Source organism: Anneissia japonica, unplaced genomic scaffold (genome assembly GCF_011630105.1).
Source record: "Anneissia japonica isolate Jap-2015-1 unplaced genomic scaffold, ASM1163010v1 scaffold287834_len5846547_cov211, whole genome shotgun sequence".
NCBI lineage: Eukaryota > Metazoa > Echinodermata > Crinoidea > Comatulida > Comatulidae > Anneissia > Anneissia japonica.
This window is the reverse complement of record NW_022704992.1, coordinates 4,095,201-4,120,351: the sequence shown is the minus strand read 5'-3', so window position 1 is coordinate 4,120,351 and position 25,151 is coordinate 4,095,201. Positions and strand designations below refer to the sequence as shown.

The window sequence follows — 25,151 nt, the reverse complement described above, 5'->3', positions numbered from 1 at the left end:
TGTTTGAAAAGGGGGTGGGGGCTGGCCGTCGAGACACAACACTGCCCTAGGTGAATCCGGGGGCATGCCCCGGGAAATTTTTTAGACACCCGTAAATAACCTCTGAGGCATTTTGGGCTATTCCCCACCACCTTAAATCTTCCCGTGTTCACATAGATTGTATCCCTGTATTTTATTATTTACCATATGTTCATATTTCTCAATTTAATATGTTCACATGGATATCTCCAAAAGAGCAGATTCCTCTCCAAATACTATAAATATCTTCTTTTAATATTAGATATTAAGTTTCTTACAAGCAGATTTTTACCAGGCTGTATTTGTAATTGTCATCCTAGGCCTATCTGTTTGCATATTAACTGGCTGAATGTCACAGTATTCAGATCGCATTGTAGTTGCTGTTTTGTCTCTAAAACCATGAATATATTGTTTCTGTATTGATGTGAAATCAGTATTGTATCCAAAATGATTCCAAATCTACTTAAACATTGCTCTTGTATTTTCTTTTATTATCTTTTATTTTGTCATCTAACACACATTTCATTTTGTAAGAGGATGTAACATGGACGCTCTGTCGAGATATTCCTACCAAGATCATAGTCCAGACGTTCCAAGTCTCCGTTGAGTCGCAGGAGTTTCCCAGAAATGTTGACGCCCTCCCGCGCTCAGGCAAATAACCATAATTTTCATGGACACTAACCCATCTCCCACAAATTCATGATATTTACATGTTTTTACTATTGTATTATCAATTGTGTCCCAAAAGTCAGTTACCAAACACAGCAACATATAATTACTGTAGATGTGTTAAAACAAAGATCATTTAAGCAGATCATCCAGAAGTAGCATCTTCCAACTTGAGACCCCTGCTATTTACACATGCAAATCTAGACAATATATTGGTACATTGATTTGAGAAGATATTTCTAATTTTGTGATGCTACTTTTTGACACTTAACTGTAAGTGGCTCTTCCTTGTCTGATATATTACAGGTATTTTCTATGATTTGACTATTATTATATATTTAATGTTTTAAAATATCTTCATTATCATTGGTTAGTTGTATATGGCACAAGGTGGAGGTGATAAGGCATTAAATATTTAAAAACCTAGCATCTAAACTTTTTTTGATTTCAGAGATTTATAAAAAATGAATTTTCTCCTGTAAATAGGTTTTCACAATCTAGAAAATTCTGTATCGCTTGTACCATGAACATAGCATCAGTAGAAATGCATGAAGGTAATGTGCACTGTTGCAAAACATCAACCATTAGGCATTACACCTGTTCAGTAATTATATCTAAAGTTTTAGAAACTTTTCTCCCTCATTGTGGTGGTTAAGTTACCAAATTTTTACTATGGTTTCTCACAAATTCACTTTTGCCTGGGTTGATAACCTGATGAATTGTTACATTAAAAAAATATGTTTTAAGTGTAATGGGGATTAGTCACCCTACTAAATTCCCCCTTCCTTGAAATATCCCTCTCCTGTACTCAAATCTAGACAATATATTGGTACATTGATTTGAGAAGTTATTTCTAATTTTGTGATGCTACTTTTTGACACTTAACTGTAAGTGGCTCTTGCTTGTCTGATATATTACAGGTATTTTCTATGATTTGACTATTATTATATATTTAATGTTTTAAAATATCTTCATTATCATTGGTTAGTTGTATATGGCACAAGGTGGAGGTGATAAGGCATTAAATATTTAAAAACCTAGCATCTAAACTTTTTTTGATTTCAGAGATTTATAAAAAATGAATTTTCTCCTGTAAATAGGTTTTCACAATCTAGAAAATTCTGTATCGCTTGTACCATGAACATAGCATCAGTAGAAATGCATGAAGGTAATGTGCACTGTTGCAAAACATCAACCATTATGCATTACACCTGTTCAGTAATTATATCTAAAGTTTTAGAAACTTTTCTCCCTCATTGTGGTGGTTAAGTTACCAAATTTTTACTATGGTTTCTCACAAATTCACTTTTGCCTGGGTTGATAACCTGATGAATTGTTACATTAAAAAAATATGTTTTAAGTGTAATGGGGATTAGTCACCCTACTAAAAGTACTTAGTCATAGAATATCTGAACGTCAGTTTATTAATTTCTTAATATAACAGTTTGCAATTCACCCATAAGTAAAACACCGTCATATGATCTGTAATATCTATGTAAAACATTAAAACAAAGAATTAAAAAAAAAAAAAATTTATTCTAAGAAAGCATGCATTGTTATGATCTGTACTGAAGATAAAGTATTGGAAATAACGAAAAGCTTCTGTTGCTCTTTCCATACATTCCCCCTTCCTTGAAATATCCCTCTCCTGTACTACTGTTCTAACATCCCCTCCTGTTCTATATTGGTATCTGGCTACTGTACCTGAAATTCTTAATTCTTTGGTGTTCTGTTTCCTGTGCTATGGGCCTCCTGTTACTCTTTCACTTCTCTACTTCCTTCACTGTGATAAAACCTGGTTTCCATGGAATCAGTACACTGTCACTCTAGTAACCGCTATTCTACATACTTTTCTCTGAAGTAATTGATAAAGCATCCCCTGATACATCCCAGAAAGAAGGCAAATTTTAATCAATATTGACTCTGGAGAATTAATTTTGGAATTATATTTTCATGGTTCACAAACGATGGTTGTAATTAATGTTGTGGTGGAAATGGTTCGCTGTTCCTTTGGCGAGACTTATTTATACCATTTTTGTTTTGTCATACATAGCATAATGATTCTACCAAATCTACCAAAAGCATCTTGGCAGAGAAAATAAATATAGGATATTAATGACAGATAAAACAATGCGAGTATAGTTTAAAAAATGTTGAGAGTGCCGTTAGGAAGCAACTTGAATATCGAGTAAAGAATGTGATGATGTGATGTAAATTGGATTGGGCTTAGGGCCATATTCTTTCCTCCCTTATTTTGATTGTCATCATATTAAATATAGCAAAATAGATACATTTTCAGTAAAAATGTTCAGACATCTCAGTCTAGAAATATCTCAAGTCGGACTTGCCAGTAACGGTATTACTGTTTTGGTTTTTTTTAAGTTTTTATTTTTATAATGGTTATTTGATAATTTTTTCTTATTTATCACGTTAATTATTTTTTTATACCACAAAAAAAAATGCTATATTGATTCATATGACTTTTTTCAAAGAACAGTTTCCCTTTGTAACGATTGTGTTTAAGATGAGTTGTAGGTTGGATAACTGAAAAGTGCTTAAATGTTTTCATTATACACTAATTAATAATATTTACAATTATTAGATATGCTGCTTGTGGTGAACTTAAAAAAATAACCCTAAAAATTCAATTATAAAAAAGAAAATTAAATATTTTGTTTACTTTCTATATTTAAGTAAGTTATTGGCTTTTAATTATTGAAAAGTAAATTGAGAAATGTTGAGTAATCCACATTAAAAATTGATTTGTGTTTTATTTAAAGTTGATAACTTATTTAATCTGTTTAAATAAACAATTCAATTTTTGTGATTGATCTTTTTAGGTATTTTCTGGATTTCATTACAAATGGTGTAACAACACATTCTACATTTCCATGCAATGCAATGCTTTACAGTTTCCATTCACGTAAGGTTGTTTTTTTACAAGGCAAATCTTTTTGTAGTGTTATGTTTATAAATAATTTTGTATAGAAATATGTATATTGATCGTAGCGCCCTCTATTTAACCCTATATAGCGGAGGCTTTTCATAATATGTTGTAAAAATATATCAGTGTATAGTACAGTACAAAATTCTATTATTTATGCTACCTACCATCCCATTAGTGGTGATGTTATCATTTTTTTTTGGTTGTCTTTTTAAGAAATTTTATGAATATGTTTTTATATAACCATTCATTAATTCTCAAGTTAGATTATAGATGCGAATTCATTGACTTATGACACTATGACTAACATAAAATAGATACTTTTCACAATAGTTGCATGTTAAATTACAATCTTTTAATAAACTGGTTTAATTTTCTTAATTACTGTATGGTTTAATGCTCTCAACCTCACCATAATAGAAACAATAGGAGGGTTGGTAAAGATATTAGAATATAACCTCTGATCCTTCAGTCTAGAAATTTAATGAACTATTATGATATTAATGTATTTTCTCCTCCTTTTGTTCAACTTCCACCACAAAATGAGTATTGTTGCAACAGAATATTGTATTGTAACCATCATTAGGTACATAAAACAGTATGTTGTTTACAATGTAAATTATATTGATACCTTACCATGTCTAAAAGATATGGCCATGTATTGAAACGCAATTTGCAGAAAATTTCTGTAAAGCAATTAATAATTTGGGGTAAAACATTGAACATTATGCCTAAACCTAATAAAGCAACATAGCAAGTCACTTGTAACAAATAATATATTTCCTCTTGTAATTCTCCCACTTCCCTAGAACCAAAATTGGGCAGAATTTAGAGGGTATACTTATACACAAGCATTCTCTTGTTCATGAAAAAAAATTGAACTTTATGGGGGTTTCCAATCAAACATGGCAAATTAACACTGTATAGCGATCTTGGGGGTTGATAAACAAAATCATACTCTGGGGCCAGGGCGGCTGGGCCTTTGCCTGGGAAAATGTCTGTACGTGAAATCAGAGGTAAAGTGCCTATGGGGCTTATACCTGAAAATGGCTTATAGCCGAGGATCTACAGTATGGTATAAATTTGTAACCAACTACAGTAGGATATAATGTTTTGCTGAAATCTTCTCCCCAACCTATTTTGGTTATTATAACAGGGAATACAATCCAACTCATTTTGTCATGGAAGGACCTATTTACATTATTTCTTTAAGTTAACCAGTTATTATTGATATGCTTTTTTTTTTTTATTATACTCTACGATAATAAGCATAAAAACATGGTATATATTTTGTAATTTGTTAATAAATTAAGTCATAATTTACGTAATATTACAACAATTGTTTGGTTGATTCTCTTGTATAATAGAAACTTCAAATGAAAATTATTTTTGCAGTAATAGTCCCTGAAATTCTCATTTATGTACAATATTTGAATACCTATAAGTGAAGGCTTGCTAATCTCCATCTAATAAATTGTACAAACTTGCAAGTTTGAATGATAAGAAATGAAATTAAACATCATTAGTTTGTAAGACTAAAACAACAAGCAAATATTATTACTGTACCTATGTTTTTTTTCATGGTAATTTTTGCTAAAATATTAAAGGATAATTTATGCCATGAGTAGGTTTTATTTAACTTTCTAAAACCTTTATTGGAAACTGTTATTGAAACAATAAAAAGATGTTATAAAATTTTCCTGTATTTTTGTTAATACTATTTATACAATTGTAATTTAATTACAACTTATTCAATCTTGGATTCTGTGTAAACAGTACAGTTGTATCTCAATTACAAAGTTTTCCAAATTAAAAATTTGATGATAATTGTGAGCATAGTCATTTGAACTTAAAATCAAAGTGTGTGTGTGTGTTTTTTTTGTTCTTTTTTAACGAATTCAGTAACTCATAACCAAATCACCTAAAATACTGTGTTGTAATCAGATTCTTTAAAAGCATAATCAAAATTACAACTTTAATGTCAACGTAGTATATTTCTTTTTACTGTTATTCCTATCTAAACCTGAACCCCTTGTATGCACAAAAAGTTGAAATTTTATTATAACTTTTTTGCTATATTTTTGCTTAATTTGAAAGTGAATAATTTGTAATTCAATATCTTGCCTATATATTACCCTAGTATCTTTTAAATTTATGTTGAATAAAATGTAACCAAACTGTAGAAAAATGGTAAATGCTTCTGTCCCAAAACATTTAAAAATAGGTTCAGTTAGAGGTTTTTGCAATGGTCTTGTAAATAAAACTTGTACGTATAATAGTCTTGTTCCAATGCTAGTAAAGAGGTAAGAATTCGGTAACATGAAAAGAAGAAAAAAAAAGACAAAATATATTTGTAATATACTGATCTGCTTAGTATAAAAATATGTATAACTGGGTAATATGTTTTATAGTTTGCAAATGTGTTGTTTTATCTTTGTTATCCTTTACCATTAACATTGTTATTATTTCTATCAAATAATATGAAGTGCTACGAATACTAGAATACTACTACTGTTGTGATAGAACTAATAAAAGTGGAATAAAATTCCATACATATTGTTAATAAACCATTGTAGTTTTGTTTTATAGTAAGAGAGAGCTTTCATTATCTCATTTGATATACCAATCCGCCAAGAAAATAGGGAGCTTTCGCTACCCTGTTTCTGCGATCCCAATCGGGAGCCAGCAGTTGAATCTCGGGTTAAGAATATGTCATAAACTAAAACTAGGCCTAAACTGGTGACGTCGTACACAAAAATACAGTATGCACATTAATCAAGCCTGTTGCCAGGATTGGAAAAGAGGGTAAGGGATGGAGTCGGTTTTTTCCCAATAGAAATAAAAATAAGTCTGATGGGACGCATAGCATAAATAAGGTGCGTAGCCCAGAAGGGCCACAATTTAGGATCCAGGGTGCTTTCGCCACCTGAAAGCATAATCAGTAGAAAGGAACGTAGTTAAAATAGTAAGAATAGAAAGATATCCCAGCAATACACAAATACCAGCTTTAAAGAGTTCTCATTGAAATGTGTGCTTTTTTGTTCATTACAATGTTGATACTTAAAAACGATCACAATTGACAGTTGTCGGACAAAAGTCGAGGCTCATGTTAAACTTCAAAAGTATTTGATTGATTGGCTCCTAAACTCATTAAATATTCATACAAATCTACTTCATTTTTATGCAGATGAGGTTATGGATTTGTTTCTGCTGGCATCGTATAACCTTGAGTGACAATTGGCAGAAGTAGAGTGAAATCTGTCACTCAGACGAAATATGATTGAGTAGCTTGGATTTATTTTTACATCATATTACATAATGTGGTATTATTTCTTTATGATTCTTGCAGCAAGTGGATTAATATTTTCTGAGGATTTGCATAAAAAGCACTCATGAATCAAGAGCATGCAATATTTATGAGAGATTTGGAATAAAAACAAAGGTATTAAAATGTGCAAATAAAACATCCTAGAAAACTCCAAAATCAAATGTTTATAATTATATCTTATGCTAATTAGAACTTGCAACTTTATTTTCAGTCCTAAGGCAAGTGGTGTCCCCTAAACCTTTTGGCTTTCCAGGGGTATTTGTCCTGATGTATGAGAAAAAAAGACATAAAATTGTCTACTACTGTTAAAGGATAGACACCAAAAAATGAATGGGCAAATGAAAAGTAGATTTTAATTTGTGTAATCAAAAGAACAAACACATTTAATATAAGATTAAAAAACAAAAAGTAACAGCCCTGTCATTTAAAAAATGTTGGAATTTGTGGTCTAGGAAATGTGAAGAAGATTGATTTATTTTTGCATACAAAATGTATTTCCAGTCACAAAATTGCTTTGTTTTTTTAAGTTGTTGAAATAAATGATGTGGCAAAAGAAAAAACAAAATTTTTCCAGCATCAATATTTCCCAAATTTTTGATGCTGGCGGTAGTGATAATCTAACAATTTTTTTTATGTCCCCATATTTGAAGTTGCTGGATTAAAAATATTTATTTTCCCATGATCAAAGTGATTTTATTTGCAGTTGAAAACTTGAAACACCCTGTTTCTTTCATATTTCCCCGATTACGAGTGAATTATTCATAAATGGGTGAATTTTATAGTCACATTAATACTCTATTTGCAAAGACTACTGTCAAGAAACGAATACTTTATTCCAAAACATCAATGCTGCCACCTATCAATAATTTGTTAGACTCTGATGAATTTGAGTCGGACTTGGCCGCTGCCTGCCGCCTAGCCTACCTAGAGGTCATAACCTTTGGCTCAGAGTGTGAAGTTTAGAATCCAACACCTCTCTCTGCTGTTAACTCCCCTAAAAATGTCATACTCGTAGAGTAGTACGTAAGGTGGATAACATCTACTTTTTTGAGGATACTAAATGGGGATAAACCTCTGATATGGTAAGAATACTCGGGATGTATAAGAGGATGATCGATGCACAGGACTACAACAAATGAACGAATTCAAAGGTAAGGGTGTATAGATTTTTAGGCCGAAACCGTATGCCTGCCAGGCAGTGTGTGCTCGATGAACCGAGGCCGAGAGATAACCAAATGTACCGGCCGGGTGAGAAAGGCCTTGTCCTTCAGTTTTATTACGACTATATTCACATTCTTGTTATCTATGGAACAGATGTCATGATGCATTATTGTCAGTAAATCTTGTCTTCTGCATTAATGGAGTGAAAGGGGTGGGGTTCTCTTCTGGTCAATTGTCTTAAATAAAGAATCTGTAGAACCTGCATCATTATTGATTGGCTTCTCTATCTACTAATGGTGCTAGGATACTCTAACTAGCATAGCTAGCCCAGATTAGGCCCTAGCTCCTAGGAATAGGTTTCTGGACAAAACAGTAAAAAACCAAAACGACAATAAACCAAAACGGCAACAGAGCAAAATGGCATTGTCAACTACCAAAACGGTAAAGGAGCAAAAATCAATGGCAAGACTAAATCGTCACCGGGCACGGGCAGCAGTTTATAGTTTTCTGAATCGTGTTTTTTTTTTTACACATCCATGACGAATTATTTCTTTATTTTAAAGTCTTATTTATTATATTATTATTTTTTCTTTCCCGTTTTTTTACTTTCATGACATAAATTGTTTAGCCTCATATTATCTGTATTTTAAGGTTTTAATTATTTAAATGTTCCGTTGTTTTATATTGTACAATATATATTATATTGTGTTCCCACAAGGAGGAGTGCTCTGTGGTGACCAGAGACAAGACAAGACAACAAACATGGCTGCGCCCATCAGTTTAAAACTATGGCATGTTCGCTTACCTGTGTGCAATATTTCACGAAATAAAATTTTAAAAATAGACTAAATATGGTTACATTCAATAACTTTTGTTAATTTAGAAAAAGGCGTTTTAAGCATTGTTGATTCGGTAATATAATTATTAACTGTGTTGCCTACTGTTTATGGTCAACTGGTTTATTGAGGGTTTTGACTTATTGCCGTTTTGGTCTTGCTGTTTTGACTTTTTGCCATTTTGGTCCATTGCCGTTCTGGTCTAAAAGTGTTGCCGTTTTGTTTTTTTGCTGTTTTGACCTGTTCCAGGCTAGGCTAGGCCTAACTTCTTCATGTTTTTGCTTTTACTGTGAAAGTTGGTACAGCACACAACCACATCTCAGAGGATACTTAATTGATATTTGACAAACATATATTTTCATTCATAAAATTCATTGCTATAATGATGCAAAGATTTAGTTGTATCACATGCAAGCAGGTACAGGGTTATCACAGTCAGACCTGAGAATTAGAAGCAATGCCATTGGAAAGTGATATGTCGCTAATGCATAAACATCAAATTAAAGGAGATTAGCCTAGAAATCAAACATATAAAGCCTTATTAATTAGCTTAGCATTTCTATCTCTATTTCTAGTTAATTTGTTAATTATATAAATTGTTTTCTCAAATATCCATATCTTGATACAAATTCTAATTAAAATATTTAAATTTTATATACAGTATCTGCTAAAAAAAGATCAATACTGTATTTATTCAAGAATAAGCATGAAAAGGCATTTATTTTTTTACTTTAAATTATATGCCACACTCAAGAAAATAAAAAAAAGAATAAAATTGACCACCCAAAGCGCCTCAGAGGTTATTTTCAGGGGTATAGAAAACAAAAATTTTGCAGATAATTCCCTGGACCCCCTAGTGTAGTTTTGTCTCATTCAGGGCCCCCTTTTGGACATCACCATCACGATCATAAAACTTTTGACAGTAATTTTGTGATGTGCTCCACATTTACACTGAATAAATAAGTATCGGTTTTACAAACAAAAAAATGCCTCCTCAAAAGCCCCTGAATAATAAATGCCTATAGCTTTTTCAATTAAATGTGGTAGATTTGTGTTGCTTTATATTAAATACTATACTGTAAAATACCATCTATTAAACTCTAATTTTTTTGGGCTGTAAAGGGATGTAATCAATTATCATTTGAACTACTATTCATACTGGTCAGACAGGTTGAGGTCAAAGTAGGTAATTGCAATGAAGCAAGGACTACGTTTGCTAAATGACTGGTTTTAGGCTGTTCGAAGCAAACATTTGTTGTAACCTTTTGCATTACAATAGCGAATGACGAAACAAATTAAAAGTATACTGTAGAATTATCTGTTGAAAATGTTCTGATATCATTGTTCAATATCATAGGCACTGTAGTATTAATTATTAATCAAATAAACATTAATAAAATAAAAAATGATAAAATAAAATAATGTAATAAGCAGAATAAGATTTTTAGCAAATCATTTTACTGTACTTTGGGTAGGAGAGTACAGTATATTTGCAAATATATATTGACCCAATTGATTGATAATCACATGTTGTTTACTGAGTTCCAAACAAACATTGGATTGTATAAAGACATTCATGATATTGTCAATATCAAATATATATCGACAAAAAGGTTTATTGAAAAATCAATAAAATGCGAGTGTTATCCTCAATTATTACAGTTTAATTTTATAGATTTGCAGGTGACTACACCACTTGGTCCCACTGGATATATCCTATTATATAATGTGTGAACCTCTAATATCCTAAAACCTGGTGTGCAGGGAACAACAGACTTAAAATGATGATAATGATGATATGGTGATGAATTAGCTAGTGTACTGTAGTACAACTGACAGCAGGCCCGTAGGCAGGATTTTCGATGGGGAGGTGCGTTTTGTGAGCGAAGCGGACCTGGGGGGGTGAGGGGACCACCTAGGGCTCCCCACAGGGTGAGGGGGAAATCTCCAGAGGCTCTGACAAATTAGCATTTTGAGGGCCTTATAATGGATTTCTGAAACTCATAATTCGTAATATTCTATTTAAAATTTCATTCATTTGCGTATTGCTTGGGGACCTACAGCAGTGGCGGATCCAGGAAATCGAAATGGGGTGGGGTGGCATGGAGGAACATTCACATTCTTAGCACTCTCAGACCTAAATTTAATTTTAATTATTCTCCATTCCTTTATAATTTGGGGGGAGGGAGGAGGGCGCAAGGGGAATCCGCCACTGTGGAGTTGTAACTTTTCGTTCCTTTTACAGTGTTCATCTGTAGGCCTACAGATAACATGGATCAATCTGCAATCACTGGAGCTGATCATTATTAAAAATCAACGGTAAGAAGAGCGGGAAAATAAAGTGCAATGCATACTACTAAATAGCAGTTCGCGATAATTAGGAAAGATTTTAGTGAAACAATAGATGTTGAAATGGACTTTTTGAAATTTTGGCGGTTCAGAGGCTGAGAGGAGGTTTGTGGGAAAAGCTCACTACAAAGTAGCATTTTGAGGTTCTTATATAATGGATTTCTCAAACACATAATTCGTGAATGTTTTATTTAAATTTTTTGGGACTTGAAGAAGTAACGGTATATGTCATGTACGGTTTTAAAAAGTGGACCTTTTGGAATTTGGGGGAGGGGAGGTGCATCTGCACCCTCTGCACCACCCTGCCTATGGCCTGGACAGTAGCCTAAATATTTTGCCTTGGTAGTCTTTGCCCAAGGTACGTTTCATAGTAGTTGAAAAATGTCCAACAATTGTTATATTGTCTCTGAGAATAGTCATCTAAAGTTTGTGTAGTGAATATAAATTATTATTTAGCAACTAAAAAAATGTGAATTTAATATGACAAAAGCAGTAATTCTGACGACACTTGCAGAAACATTGGACAAACTGCACACTGTCCCTTGTATGAATTGTCATAGTTTCATCTCAAAGTTTCCAGTCAATCCTCAGAGTGTATTAAAACAGGTGTATTGAAAGACTCCACATACAGGTAGTACAGGACAGTATGCATCACTTTACCAGAAAAAGCAATAAAGTAATGTCAAAAGCATGTTTCAGTTATACTTTCTTTAAAATACTACTACTGTACCTGTTATGCACTTGTCAATTGTAGTCTCTCCCCCCTCCCCCCCATACACGGGCCATAGCGGGGCACTAGCCGGGACTGAGCCGGGGTTGTACACATAATTGTGTCCCCGTAGTGCCGGGACGTACCTAAAATTTACCCATAGATGTAACAGTCCTCGGAAGGGCCAGGAATTTTACACGTTAGAGTAGCCGCGGTTTCGGGTGTGTAGGCCTAGGGGGCCCAGTGCTGTCAAACCAGGTCTGGTCTTACCTGGCCTACACTAGGCATTCAGTCAGCAATTACTGTGTGTTTTGGTAATTAAAAAATTGCCTACCAGCCTACCATCATAGTTTCATGGTAAGGAGGGAGTGGGATAATAGGGAGGGAGGTTAGTACACGTCTAAAACAGACTCGCCAAATTTGTCAGACATTTATTTTGTTTATGGTCATCCTATTTTACTTGCTGTTCATGGTTCACTTATTTTTATTACTATACAGATAAAAATGAGAATATGTTCTTTTAAAAAGGATTAGCAGCAGTACAATAGTTATTTAAATAACTCTGATAATACCATGTGGGAGTTCATGTTCTGCTTTGACATTTTCAAACATCAATTGTATAGTGTTTTTTTTTTTTCATTTTGTCTGCCCACTCATTTCAGACATTAAACTACATTGTTATGTGGTACAATTCACCCTTGCTACTGTATATACTGTATCCATCAATGTACTTTGAAGCCTTATTGAAAGAAAATGTATACTTTTACAGGGATGCAGTTATGTTGGGTAGAGAACGTTTTCCACTCAGTCTAATGCTAATTTCATGGCCCTCCATCCACTTTTATTAAATCATCTTGGCCAGTCCTTAAAATCCACTCCTTATTTTTTTTAGTTTACCAATGTTGTCACCTACTTACCTTTGGAATGCCTACCACCCACATTTAGTTTTCTACAGCTACAATCCTGACTTTATAACAAATATTTAAAAAAAACAAAAAAACAAATGATGGTGGTCCTTCCAGATTTGGTAGTGAAAGTTGAATATTGGAATGTGAACTTGTGTTTAGTATTGCAGTAAGCACTAAATCACGTCACATGTTTTACCCTAATTACTTGCCATAAAACACAAATTAATATATCCGTTAATTTTAAGTGGTTTTTTTTTATGCATAAGACCTACACAAAATATTTGTATAGTAATACACTGTAATCCATCAACAAAAAGTTTATAATTTCACTAGATAATAACAAAAAATATAAAATTAATTTTTGTAATAAATTGTTTCATAGTTTGGCTGTTAATATTCTGCAAACATCTTTTGATGCTGTGATATTGCAGATGAGTTAAATATTCCGAATCATGATGAATGTGTCTTCAGTATAACATAAGATCATCAGAAGTTGATGACTCACAAAGTAAAATCCTAGGAGGATATTTATTTCTTGTGTGCCTCGGGGTTGCTGACGGTGTGTGTTAGCGCATATGTACGCGTGCTGACAGGTGCTGTGGGTTATATTCGAAAGAAAGTGATAGATTACCGCTAGAAAGTATCCACTAAGCTCACTCGGTACTCCCATACGGTTAACATGGGCCATTTTGTGACAGATTAAATGGCAAAAAAAAATCCAAGTACAATCGGGACCAATCTAAATCCTTCAACTTGTCCTGTATTGCTGAGGTATTTATCTTTCTTTTAATGAATAAAACTATGCCAGAAACAAAGAGGTTGACTACAACTAACTCGTAAACTTAAGAGCTAACGATCTGCACATTAAATGAGTGCGTGCTGTGTGCTGTGAGCACGCTAATTCATCATGGACTGACACAAATCAGTCTCATATTAATGGAAACAACATGGTCATTCTGGGTGTACAGAGTACAACAAGATAGTTAGAGTTGCAAAAATGGAAGCAAAATTGCTGCCTCAGAGAGCAGTACCTGTAGACAAAAGGGTCAGAGTTTAATACCAACTGGAAAGAACATGGTTATCCCAGGAGTTCAAATACAAAGACAAAAGGGTCGGAATTGCAAATTGAAACAACGTGGCTGTCCCCGGGAGTACAGTGTACAAAGAAAGTGGCAGAAATAATGAAAGTAATTGTCCTCCTGTGGATTTCATGCATAAATACATGTGCCTAAAAGTTTCCAGTTGATTGGTGGCAACAATATTAACAGAAATGTTATTTAATTGCTTTGTTCTTATACATACAGCACTGTACTTTAGTCAGTTTGTGTCAGTTTTTTTCTAATGTTTGACTTTAGAGGTACTGTACTGTAAGTGTAAGAAGTTGCAAAATTGTAAAAAATGGTATCGTAACATTAACAGGAATTGCATTGTGGTAGTTGAAAAATGAAATTGGAACACTAGTATTTGGCTCAGAATTCTTGCACAATACACAATATTGTTTGGTTTTGGGGAAAAAGGCATAAGCTTCAAGGATAAGGAGTTTGGCCTTACTGTGCAATGTGCAAAAATGGCCCTCACTTCATACGAGTTTCACATAATTATCCTTTTTACCAAAGCGTGGTAAATTTATGTACTGTAAATATAAGTTATAGAATAGAGTACAGTAGGGTATTGTTGCTGTATTTTAGTTATGCAGAGGATGAATTTATATATTTTATATAAGGAACATTCAAAATGCAATGTATGGTGTAAACTGTAAAGCCAAAAGTGAAATTTATAACCTTAAATAATGTCAGTACCATCGTACAGTACTAAATATCTCCAAGCCGGCTCACAATTGCTAACCATGATGGATACACAATTGCTAATGCAATTATTTCCGCCTAATGGCCTACACACTTCCACTTGGAAGAGATGCTTCCTCCTGGAGAGATCGTTTAGTTTGCTGACCTTTACATCCTCATTCCTTTGAGGATATTTCCATCAGTGTTTCAACCGGAAATTCTTAACGAAACCTGCCAGTAGTTTTGGTAATTTTTAGGAACTGATTCCTTTTCTAGGTACTACCTTAATACCTAACAATCCTTTACATCCCTTTTAATAGCAACTCATCTTATAATGGAATGGAAACGTCTTCCCTAGTATCCCCCTTTCCGGCTGGATCTCATTTCCCTTTTTCTTGCTGAACTTCATAGCAGATAACCTTTTCCCTTTTTGATGCCCTTTCCCAACAACACATTTATTGGATCTCCAGTAATACATTTTATATTTGATAGGAGAGACCAAGGATAACCCACTAAAAGTCCGAAGACTTGTTTCCAGTTGGGGTCCTTCTGGTGTTGAAATGAGCAGTACATAAGGAGACAAACCCCTACTCTTTTCCGAAGAGTATACTACGTTAACTTGCAGACTAGCCATATGGATCAACAGCTTAAACATTTCATGCGAAGGAAAGAGTGCTATTGTAACTTTCATCTCTCCAGTTGAAACACAAGGAGAGCCGCGGATATAATTGAACCGAGAGTTAACGGATCTCCATGGTTCAGCACACTTACAGCAACCTACTGTATTTTCCTTCACCTGGATTTTTTCCATCACCTGGAGATCTTCACTAAACAGTTACAAATTCCCTGGATTCCTTTTATCAGTTAACTTTTCTTCCTTCCAGATCCCCTTCCTAAAATCTCTCAGTATCCAGCTCAACTGCATCTTCTCCAATAACCTAATTCTTGTTTGATTCCTATTTTTAGTAACCTATTTTCCTTGTGGCATTTTTCCCTGTACAGTTTTAACTTTTTCATAATTGACTGGTAGATAACATCCTGAAGTGTTTGTAATCAGATAATTATAGGAATTCTCATTGGAAATAGTCCAAGAAATTTGTTAGTGTGCAATCCAATAGGAAAACACTTGAAGCATTTTGAAACTTCAAGAGACTTGATTACAACATTGGTATGTATGTACAATGGGTGGTATAGACCGGAAAGTCACAAGATGCTGATGCCTGATGTTTGTTACTGGTATCCTCGTGACATTTTTAGTCGTATGATCTTTGTATGGGCAGAATATAGTTTTTTATTTTCTCTATTTTTATGTTTTTCCAAATCTTAATTTTAACAGTTTCTACCTTTACAAATGTTTTTGAAAAATTTCTGGGGAACTAGAAAATATTTTTGAAAAACAAAACTGTGCTAAGACTAAGGACTGGGAAACAAAGAGTTTGAAATCCTATGAAAATCATATTCAAACTGTAGAGGGCAGTAATGGTGTTTCTATTGAGAATTTGGTATTGCTAAAATCCTAAATTTAATCATTAAGAGCCCAAGCACACCTTTTTAAATCGACCTATGGCCACCTTAACAACGGGCAACTCAAAATGACGGTTCTGTTTGCGTTTGGTACATTAGGTCGCATTGCGAACGTTCACACATCCTCCTTTGCATCGGGTTTGGCGGGAAATGTTATGGCATTGCTGGACTTTAAAGTCAGACTAAATTGAGGTCGGCTGTAGGCCGGCTTAAAATTTTTGATTGTTTACAGTTGAAAAAAGTTGTCCCTGAGGCGGCCCTCAGCTGACATAACGATTAAGTGTTATTGGGCTCTAAAGGCGCCAATACTGTGCCTTCACTTTTATGGTAATTTCGTACTCAGTTGTTCTCTGCTTTCCTTCTATTTTCCTTCTTCTTTCTCCCTCCTTCCTCCTTCGTCTCTTTTAACTCCCTTCTTTCCTCCCCAATCTTTCATTTCCTTTCTCTTCCTCCCATCCTCTGTCCTCCATCCTTAATCTTCTATCTTCCCTCCTTCCTTTTCCTGCCTCATTCCCTCCTTCCCTCCCTTCTTCCTCCCATACTAGCTATCAATACTGATCTATTTGGGAAGTATGTTTTACCATGATTGAAAAATGCCATGAGGTTTAGTGAAAGGAAGAACCTATGAGCCAACATGTAGCAAATTTATTCATCGTTGAATTCTGGTATTGAGTATTGTCTGTATTGGTTGATGGAACGAGCTGTCAAACGGCGTCCTTGAACAGATCTTTAGATATTGAAACAGATTAAATTGTATTAAATATTATAAAACTGTCGCCTCCACATTTCTTATTACCATGGTTGTGTATTTCTCCTATGGTACATGCATTCTGGTATTGAGTGGCATGCCTGCGTAGTTGTGGGAGGCGTTTGAATTATAGAATATACTGTATCATTCAGCAGGGGATGTTAATGGAATAGAAGTTCACACATTCAAGTGACAAATTTTACTTATTTTTTTCATAACTCATGTTTTTGTGTGTAGGTTCGTTAATTGCATAACTTTAATACACTCCAGGGTGGTAGGTGGTTACATATTGTACTTTCATGATTAAATCCAATGAACAGGAAACTGAAGCGCCACAAGCACCGCATCGTGCTGTGAATACTGCCGCTTATTAATAAAAAATATTATGAAATGATTATTATAGCCACGAGGGCTTTAAGCCATTCTTCCTGTTAGATCTTGCTCTTGCTTAGTATGATTAAGCTCTGTGATCAGTGGTGAATTGTAATGATGTAATCTGTAAAAATCTGTTATTAATTATAAAAGTCATAAACATAGAATACTGCAGAGATTCCAAATTTGATGAATCTGCGAGCGTGAAACTGTAATATGTTTTTGAAACCTTTTCAACTGAATGCTTGGCTTGGAAGTACATTCTTCACTTCTTTAGGTGCAGGAGTATAAGTATCTTTACAAATGGAAATAATCTTATATTTTCCTTGACAATAATACAGTAGATTTCAGAACGTCCACAGACCTATTATCGTAACATTACTGTAGCTGTGCATGTGGCAGTGTGTATGTGTTATTTGATCTTATTTGACAATAAAGCAACGACATATCTGATGCCACTGTTCGATCAAAGGAATTAGGTTTAGACAAACTACTGTAGAGGAAATGGTACAGGTTTAATGAGAGACCTCAATAATAGGCCTACTCTACACATTTTTTTTTTAGTTGGCATTTAATTTATGCTTGAGGTTTTGGTACTTGTGTGTGAGAACTTGAAAGAGACCTCATGCCCAAAACGGGAGACTTGGTAGGTCTGTGTTAATTCTTTCTAATACTGTACATTTCAAAATCAATGCCATTGTTCAAAGGGAAAGAAAACTTTGAACTTGGTTTGTTGATTCTAAGTGGTATGAAATATAATGCAATCTATTGATCTGCATACTTTACATATTTTATCTCTTATTTATGGGAAATGGAGGATCTATCTGTTAATATTTATCATTTGACCTAAATATCAACAGACCAAAGTCTTCTTGAGACAGATTTTAAATGTGTTTTTTGTCAATAATGAGGCTTGAGGCATTTTCATATTGTAGGAATAGAAATCCCTAGGGTTGGCCTTTCTTTCCCTGCTCTATTTTTCTTGACAGCAGGAGGCCTGTATCATGCCAAATCTTTTCAAGAAAGTTGAATTGTCATGTCAAAATTATCTGTGTTTTGTCATCAGCTGATTGAGACTTCAAAAACAAACTGTAGTCTGTCTCTGAAAAGAGTATAATTTATGGTGTAGATTTCAATTTCTCATTCTGTTATCATTATCTTCGTAATTAACTCAACCACACCTTCAATCATTATTGTCATTGATGTTGATGTTATTCTCAACATTCCTCTCTACTTCATATACACTTTTTTTTTTATAAGAACCAGTAAAATTTTGCCCAGGTTCAGTGTTCTTATTTTTTGGCCGATTTCAGGCTCAAAATGTTCTTAATTTGTTCTTATTTTACACACTTTTCAAACATAGAAGATTATTATTGTACAGCAAAAATGGGCCCTGAAAAAATGCCCTGGAAAAATTGCCCCAGAAAAAAGGCTTGGTAAAATGGCCCCAAATGACAGTACACCTGATTATAGTAGGGGGGGGGGGGGTATTACATAGTCACACCTACATTACTGCACATAAGGTACAGACATAAATTTTTGGTTTTTCAAAAAACTTATTTTACCATTTTACCTCAGCCTCAATTTGTTCTTATTTTGTTCTTAATTTTTGAGCAATTTCAGCCTCAGTGTTCTTAAAAAAAATGTGGACTTATAAAAAAAAATGTACTCATATTCATTATACTTTGACATCATCATCATTTGCCATCATAAACATCATCTTCATTATATTTTATTTATCATCATTGTCATCATTCATCATCGTAGTCAATCTTCATCATCTTCATCAAAATCAATCATCTTCATTATACTTTACAGTACTTATCATCATCATTCATGAACGTTATTAACATTATCATCATCATCATATCATCATTATCATGAAATAATGTGAATCTCAATTATGTTCATACTTCACTGTGTGGTGTCCTACATTTGAAGAGCTCTGGAAATATAGCATTTCAAGATTAAATGCAAAATAAAAACAGAACACTTGATACTGTGCAGTTACTGTAATTGATTTCACTGTTCATTTTGCAATGCATACTGTAGCTGTTTACATCCATATGGTGCTTAAAAGTGTGTGGGTGTCGCTTAAGTAATAAAGTATCCTTCTATGTCATTTATCATTGTTTTCAATTATAATTAATTCTTTTTTTTAAACGTATGTGTTTCAGTTTGCTGTAAATAGTGAGTTAATGGCCTACAGTAATTTTCTCGACTAGACTGACTTTTATATTTGTTACTTTAAATAAATTACAGTCAATTATTGTTGGGGGTTTGCTTTTAAATCTGAATGGGATATAATTTGATGTTCCAATGTGTGGTCATGTTTGCTTAACAAGCTGGTTAAAATAATTTGATGTTTGTTTACTAGTGGTAGAGAGCTCCAGTTGAAAACTAATTGGCGAAATATGGCATTGCAAGAGATTGGCATAAGTAATGTAAAAACAGAAACTGCTCTCGTTGCCTGCGGCAATTTAAACGTTCATCATATTGGTAGGATGTTTTCAATTAAGGCAATATTGATTTCTACTCTGCATAAGAATATTCCAAGTTGATCCCACACTGTATACTGTTGTACTTGGTCCTATTAATGACATGTTTGAGAATGAAAGGAAAGGAAGGGGAAAGTAACTGGCAACTGTGTACAGTACAAATTAGAATAATGGCGCTTCAGTCGATACATGTTAATACTTTTATACACTATTTGTAGTTGTAACATTGTGTTATGTTTTTCTAGTGGAGTACTTGGAAATCAGATTGACTATGCAAATATTAATTAATATTTGATTAATTTTAGTTAATTTACAATCTGTCAGTGTCATTAAATAGTTCATATTAGGGTGAAACGCAGTAGTCCAACAGCATGTTTTTATCACTGAAGTTGAATTTCACAGTTGGTCTTGTATTGTAAATATGTAGCTATAAAAATCAAAATTTATATGGCTCATGTCATGATCCTAGCCATGTGACACACCCAGTCGAAGTCAAGTGATTATTTTATAGCTTTATTGGTAGATCATATTATTGGGTGACTTTTGAACTATCATTACGGTATATATGACTGACAATCAGTTTGTAACTTAATCTGCTTATCCTATTTTAAATGGAGACAAGCTGTACCCATTTACGATTTGATTCATTTACGTGCCATATTTCTGTCAAACAACATTGCGACATATAACATACTTTACGGTGGCGCCTTCTTTATATAAATATTAAACCATTCCTCCTGAAAGGTTACCCTATGTCTGCCCATAAGGTGTGCAGACAGGACAGATGAACTGAGCTAGAAAACAAAGTCATCGGCTGTGAACCTAAATTCTCACACATTAGAATCAATAATTATAGTATGTCACATGCCCTAAAAAATTTCTCATGGTAGCGGTCTGTGCGGTTGTGAATGTGAAGTAGTTGATTTTTTTTTAACATAGAGGGTAATACTGTAGTAGTTGCTATTATTGTTATTATTTTGTCTCACTTCAAGAATAATTGACAAGATATGATTATATTGGTTCACATTGGATTTTCTTTGGTAGGTTTGGTTCTTTATACCTGGTCACTTTACCCAAATGCGAACATTGACATGACTCGGTTAAATCTTCTTGAGTGCATGCTACTACACTGCATTGCTAAAAGTTTCACAGAATGTATTCACAATTAGACTGACCATACATGCAAAAAAAGGTCTCTCTGTCATTCAGCCACAGGCTCAGTTTAAACCTACTCTGTATTTATTATCCAAGTGCGAATAACAGTGTGATTTGAACAAGGTAAGGTTACCCCTTGTATCGGTCGAAATGGATCCAATGCACACATGGCTTTGGATATTGGTTTCCTTTACAGAAGATGTTAAACTGGATGCTTGTTGATCTTTTGCACAATTTTTTGTCAGCATTTCGCAATTTTACTGCACCGTACATGGTAGTACAGTGTATTGGTATGACTTGCAGTACTCACAGCTTTCCTAAAAATATCTAAACATTCCTCAAAACCACAGAGGTCATAGTAATTGACCTGTTACATGGAGGTGTGTCTTCATTTTCAAGTTCACACAGGTAAAACAGCAAGTAGTTGCCTTAAGCATGAGCAGTAGACCGTGTTCTGTCTCACAGAAACATGGCAAGAAATGTGTTCTCAAAACCACAACGAAGGAAGAAATTGAATTCTAAACAAATGACAACTGTTAAATGTCTGAATTTGGTAAGGTAATTTTGATTATGTTATTAGGCCTACTGATTCTACTTAATAAATTAAGTGTTGAGTGATAGTAAGTATGTAAAGTATTTGTGAACATGTAAGAATGTGTGCAGTATATAACATAGGGGACCATATGTTAGGAGTGCTTCATGAATAATGAATGTAAATAATTATGGTTTGTGTCTAGCCAGTATTGTGATATAAGTTTTATTATGAGGCCCATGTTATTATAATATTTATATGTATGTTGCAACGAGTCTTGGGGTGTGTTTCTACTGAAAAAAGGTTTTAAAGGGTCTTCTTATCATTGGTAGGTCCATTAGCTTACCAAGATAATGTAAAGAACTAAAAGCATATCATGACAAATTGTCTTCAAATTTATTCCGTCCAAACAAAAATTATTTAATGGGTTCTATTTCTACTTCCACAAGAAGACATTCTTTGGAAGAACCGTTTCTAGAAACCATTTTCATCAGCCAGTAGAAATCATCCTTATACTTCTAAACATCTTTTTGGTATGAGATAAATTTGAAATTTGTAAATGTACATGGGTATATTAAATAAGAACATTATGGGTTTTAATTGTACTAGATAGTAGTAAATTTCCTTATGATCATGCCTAAAAATACTAGTTATATTTTAGATCAATTACCAAAAATGTAAATATTGTATACATAGAATTGTTATCATTTATTATTATTTTATATGGGCTCTATATAAATGTAATTTTATTTTCAAGTTTAAGTTCATTTTATTCACTAAGTAAATGGTTTTGACAAACTATTAAAGTATAGTCTAGTACCGAGATAACCTGACAGTTTCGATGTTCGTTTAACAGATTACCTGTACTTACTTAAAGCCAAATGATTAGAAGAGAGGAGGATGAATCAGAGGAGATGATGATATGGTTGCCTAATAAAATGTTATACAGTATTTATTTATTTGTTTGTTTGTTTTTATTTATTTGTTTTTATTTATCTATTTATTCATTCATATTCATACATTCTGTTTTTATAGCGATAACACTTGCAGTGATGCACTGTTCTTACTAGTGGATCACATGAACGGAAAAAAGTACCAAAATACAAAAAGTAATTAGTTTAGTAGAAAATACATGATAAATACAAAAAATAAATTAAAATTATACAATAATTACTGATAATAGATTTACTCTCATGAAACAAGAACATTCAGTGAGAATTCCATCTAATCTTTATATGAAAATATTCTAAATCATTTATTAATTTGTTATTTAACCAGGAAAGAGCAAAATAATACAGTTACTGTATAGGTTAGTAGACTGAAAACATGAATGATGTTTTCCTACTTTTTTTATTTCATTCATGATAAAAGGGTAACTGAAACCTGAAGCTTAAACATAGAAAAGCCAGTCTGCGTTTCCTGGTTAGACAAGAGAAAAACTATTAACCTAATTTTTTATATATTGTACCACTAGATAAATTAATTGAGAATACTGTATTATTAATTTGTAATATTAATGTCAAAGTGCTAACCTGAAATGCTTAATTGTTTGTACTACAGTATTAACCTTTGATCTTGAGCCATTACAAATTTCGAAAATAGAGTTATGTCTAGTATATTATTTGATTTAGATACCATTACTCTGCATAATGTCTTGTCATTACCATTTAAAATTACCTTTGCCTAAACATTGAAACTGCAAAATTAAAAGGGTTATGATTATGTCACCTCTAGATGGCCAGATGGCACTGTTAAACTTAAACTTTAATTTACTTTTTTTTCTAAATTTTTAATATAATTTTAAATCCTCCCCCCCCCCCTTCTTTGAATTCGCCATTGTTTATAGGAAGGGAGTGGGGAGTTCAGACTTCAGAGCGACACTACTCTCCTTCCTTTACTGTACAAAGATGAGGAAAATACAAAAATACATTATCAGTGGCATGTATGCAGAGGTGTGATCAAAACCTGATTGGGAAGTGCTCTGATGCTCTGAGCAAAATATAAGGTGTGCTTTGTTTTACATTTAATTGTAAATTATGCGCAATATAATGGAACGTGTGTCTCGACATTGCCCACTACTAACAGGTTGCCTGTACACATGACTTCAAATTGATGATGATAGGCAAATAGGGTTTAGAACGTGATTAGTTATGAAATTACTAATCATTCATTAGAATGCATATTGAATGAAAAAAAGCTAAGATTAAGTATTGGTCATCTAATGGAATGTGCCTTTGACTATGGAATGTAATCAGAAACGTGGAAAATAATTTTTAAAAAATTTTTATCTTTGATTTTGAAATACCGGTAGTGACGGTGTTTCCCATTTTTATTGTATAACACAAAAGAAATGCTTGAATACATTATTCTTGTTGCATTGTTATGGGGTGAATAACCGACAACCGAAGGCCACTTGTCATTTGTAAATATTCAATGCGACAGTAATGTCAATGCTCAATTGACCTTGGAATGCTACTCACAAATGTGGATGTCAAGTTTTTTTATATTATCAGTATTTTGCAAAGATTTTTTTTTTTATTGAACATAAAAACTGTATGAATACAAAATTTACTGTGGGAAGGTTACACATTATTGAAGGACACTGACAGCTAATTATCATATACATTTAAATTTAACTATGATTTTTTTTTTTTTTTTTATAGCTACAGTAAATTGATTAAAATTTTTATCAGTTATTGTATCCCGGGAGTGGAGCCAGGATTTGCCCGACAGGGGCCGGGGTCCCCGACGAGGAAAAAATTGGCGTGGTCAGCGTAGCTCAAAATGTTTCTGAAGTAGTCCAAGCCCCGGAAAATATTGACAATTTTGGGGTTTCAAAGGCTTATTTAATCAATTTTATAGATAAATAGTCTACTAATTATGTAGAAATACAAATTGTTGTGTATGAATATTCATTTCCAACGTTTTATTAATTGGACAAACAGAGTAAACTTGAACCTAATTTCTGACAAATGTAAGCCTGAGTCAGTCCTGTGTAGAAACCACCTGCTATGTTGGGACACAAAATATGGTGTTTAGTTGCAATACTGTATAGTGGTATAAGCACACTACTATATTGAAGCTCAAATTTGTACATAAGTAAGAAATTATTGATTTTAAAAGATTACTAGGTGTTTAATGACACATGATATAAACCTTGAACTTTTTAAAACAGCAGCTGAAAATGTACCAATTTGTGATAGTAATATAAACAACAATTAGAGGGGGTTCAATAAACTTCTGCTCCAGGCAGACCACATCAGATGTCTATCAAAATGTGAACATTTATTGGATAGTGTGACGTAAATGCATAAACATTAATTATATTAATTTTATTTAACAAAAATGTCAAAATATACTTTATAGTTTAATTATTTTTGTATCAAAAGCTCTTTTGCTAATGAAACTCCTTATTGTTCCAGACCTAGCCCTGGCCAGCTGCCTAATAAAAAATGACTTGAGATCAAGTTTACTGTGCCTTAGTACAATATACTGGTAGATTGATCTTTAAACTTTCGAATAAAAAGACTGGGCCCAAATATTTAGTTTACACACCTCAATTTATCGTAAACACAATTCTGAGTGCTAAATTTACATTTCATTTGCATCCAAATGG

At 33.3% G+C, this 25,151-nt stretch overlaps 1 protein-coding gene across 2 annotated transcripts in view; it reads left to right on the top strand.

Moving 5' to 3' along the window:
- Positions 1–21,430: 21,430 nt before the first annotated feature.
- The window catches only part of LOC117104914 (apoptosis regulator R1-like), a 35,878-nt gene continuing 32,157 nt past the window's right edge, over positions 21,431–25,151 (top strand). The window contains exon 1 of one of the 2 annotated variants that reach the window (XM_033245835.1): positions 21,431–21,556. In XM_033245835.1, coding sequence (XP_033101726.1) covers positions 21,473–21,556 — 84 coding nt within the window. In that variant the 5' untranslated portion in view covers positions 21,431–21,472. Of the gene's footprint in view, positions 21,562–25,151 lie in introns of both variants that reach the window. The other variant, XM_033245836.1, reaches the window with a different exon arrangement.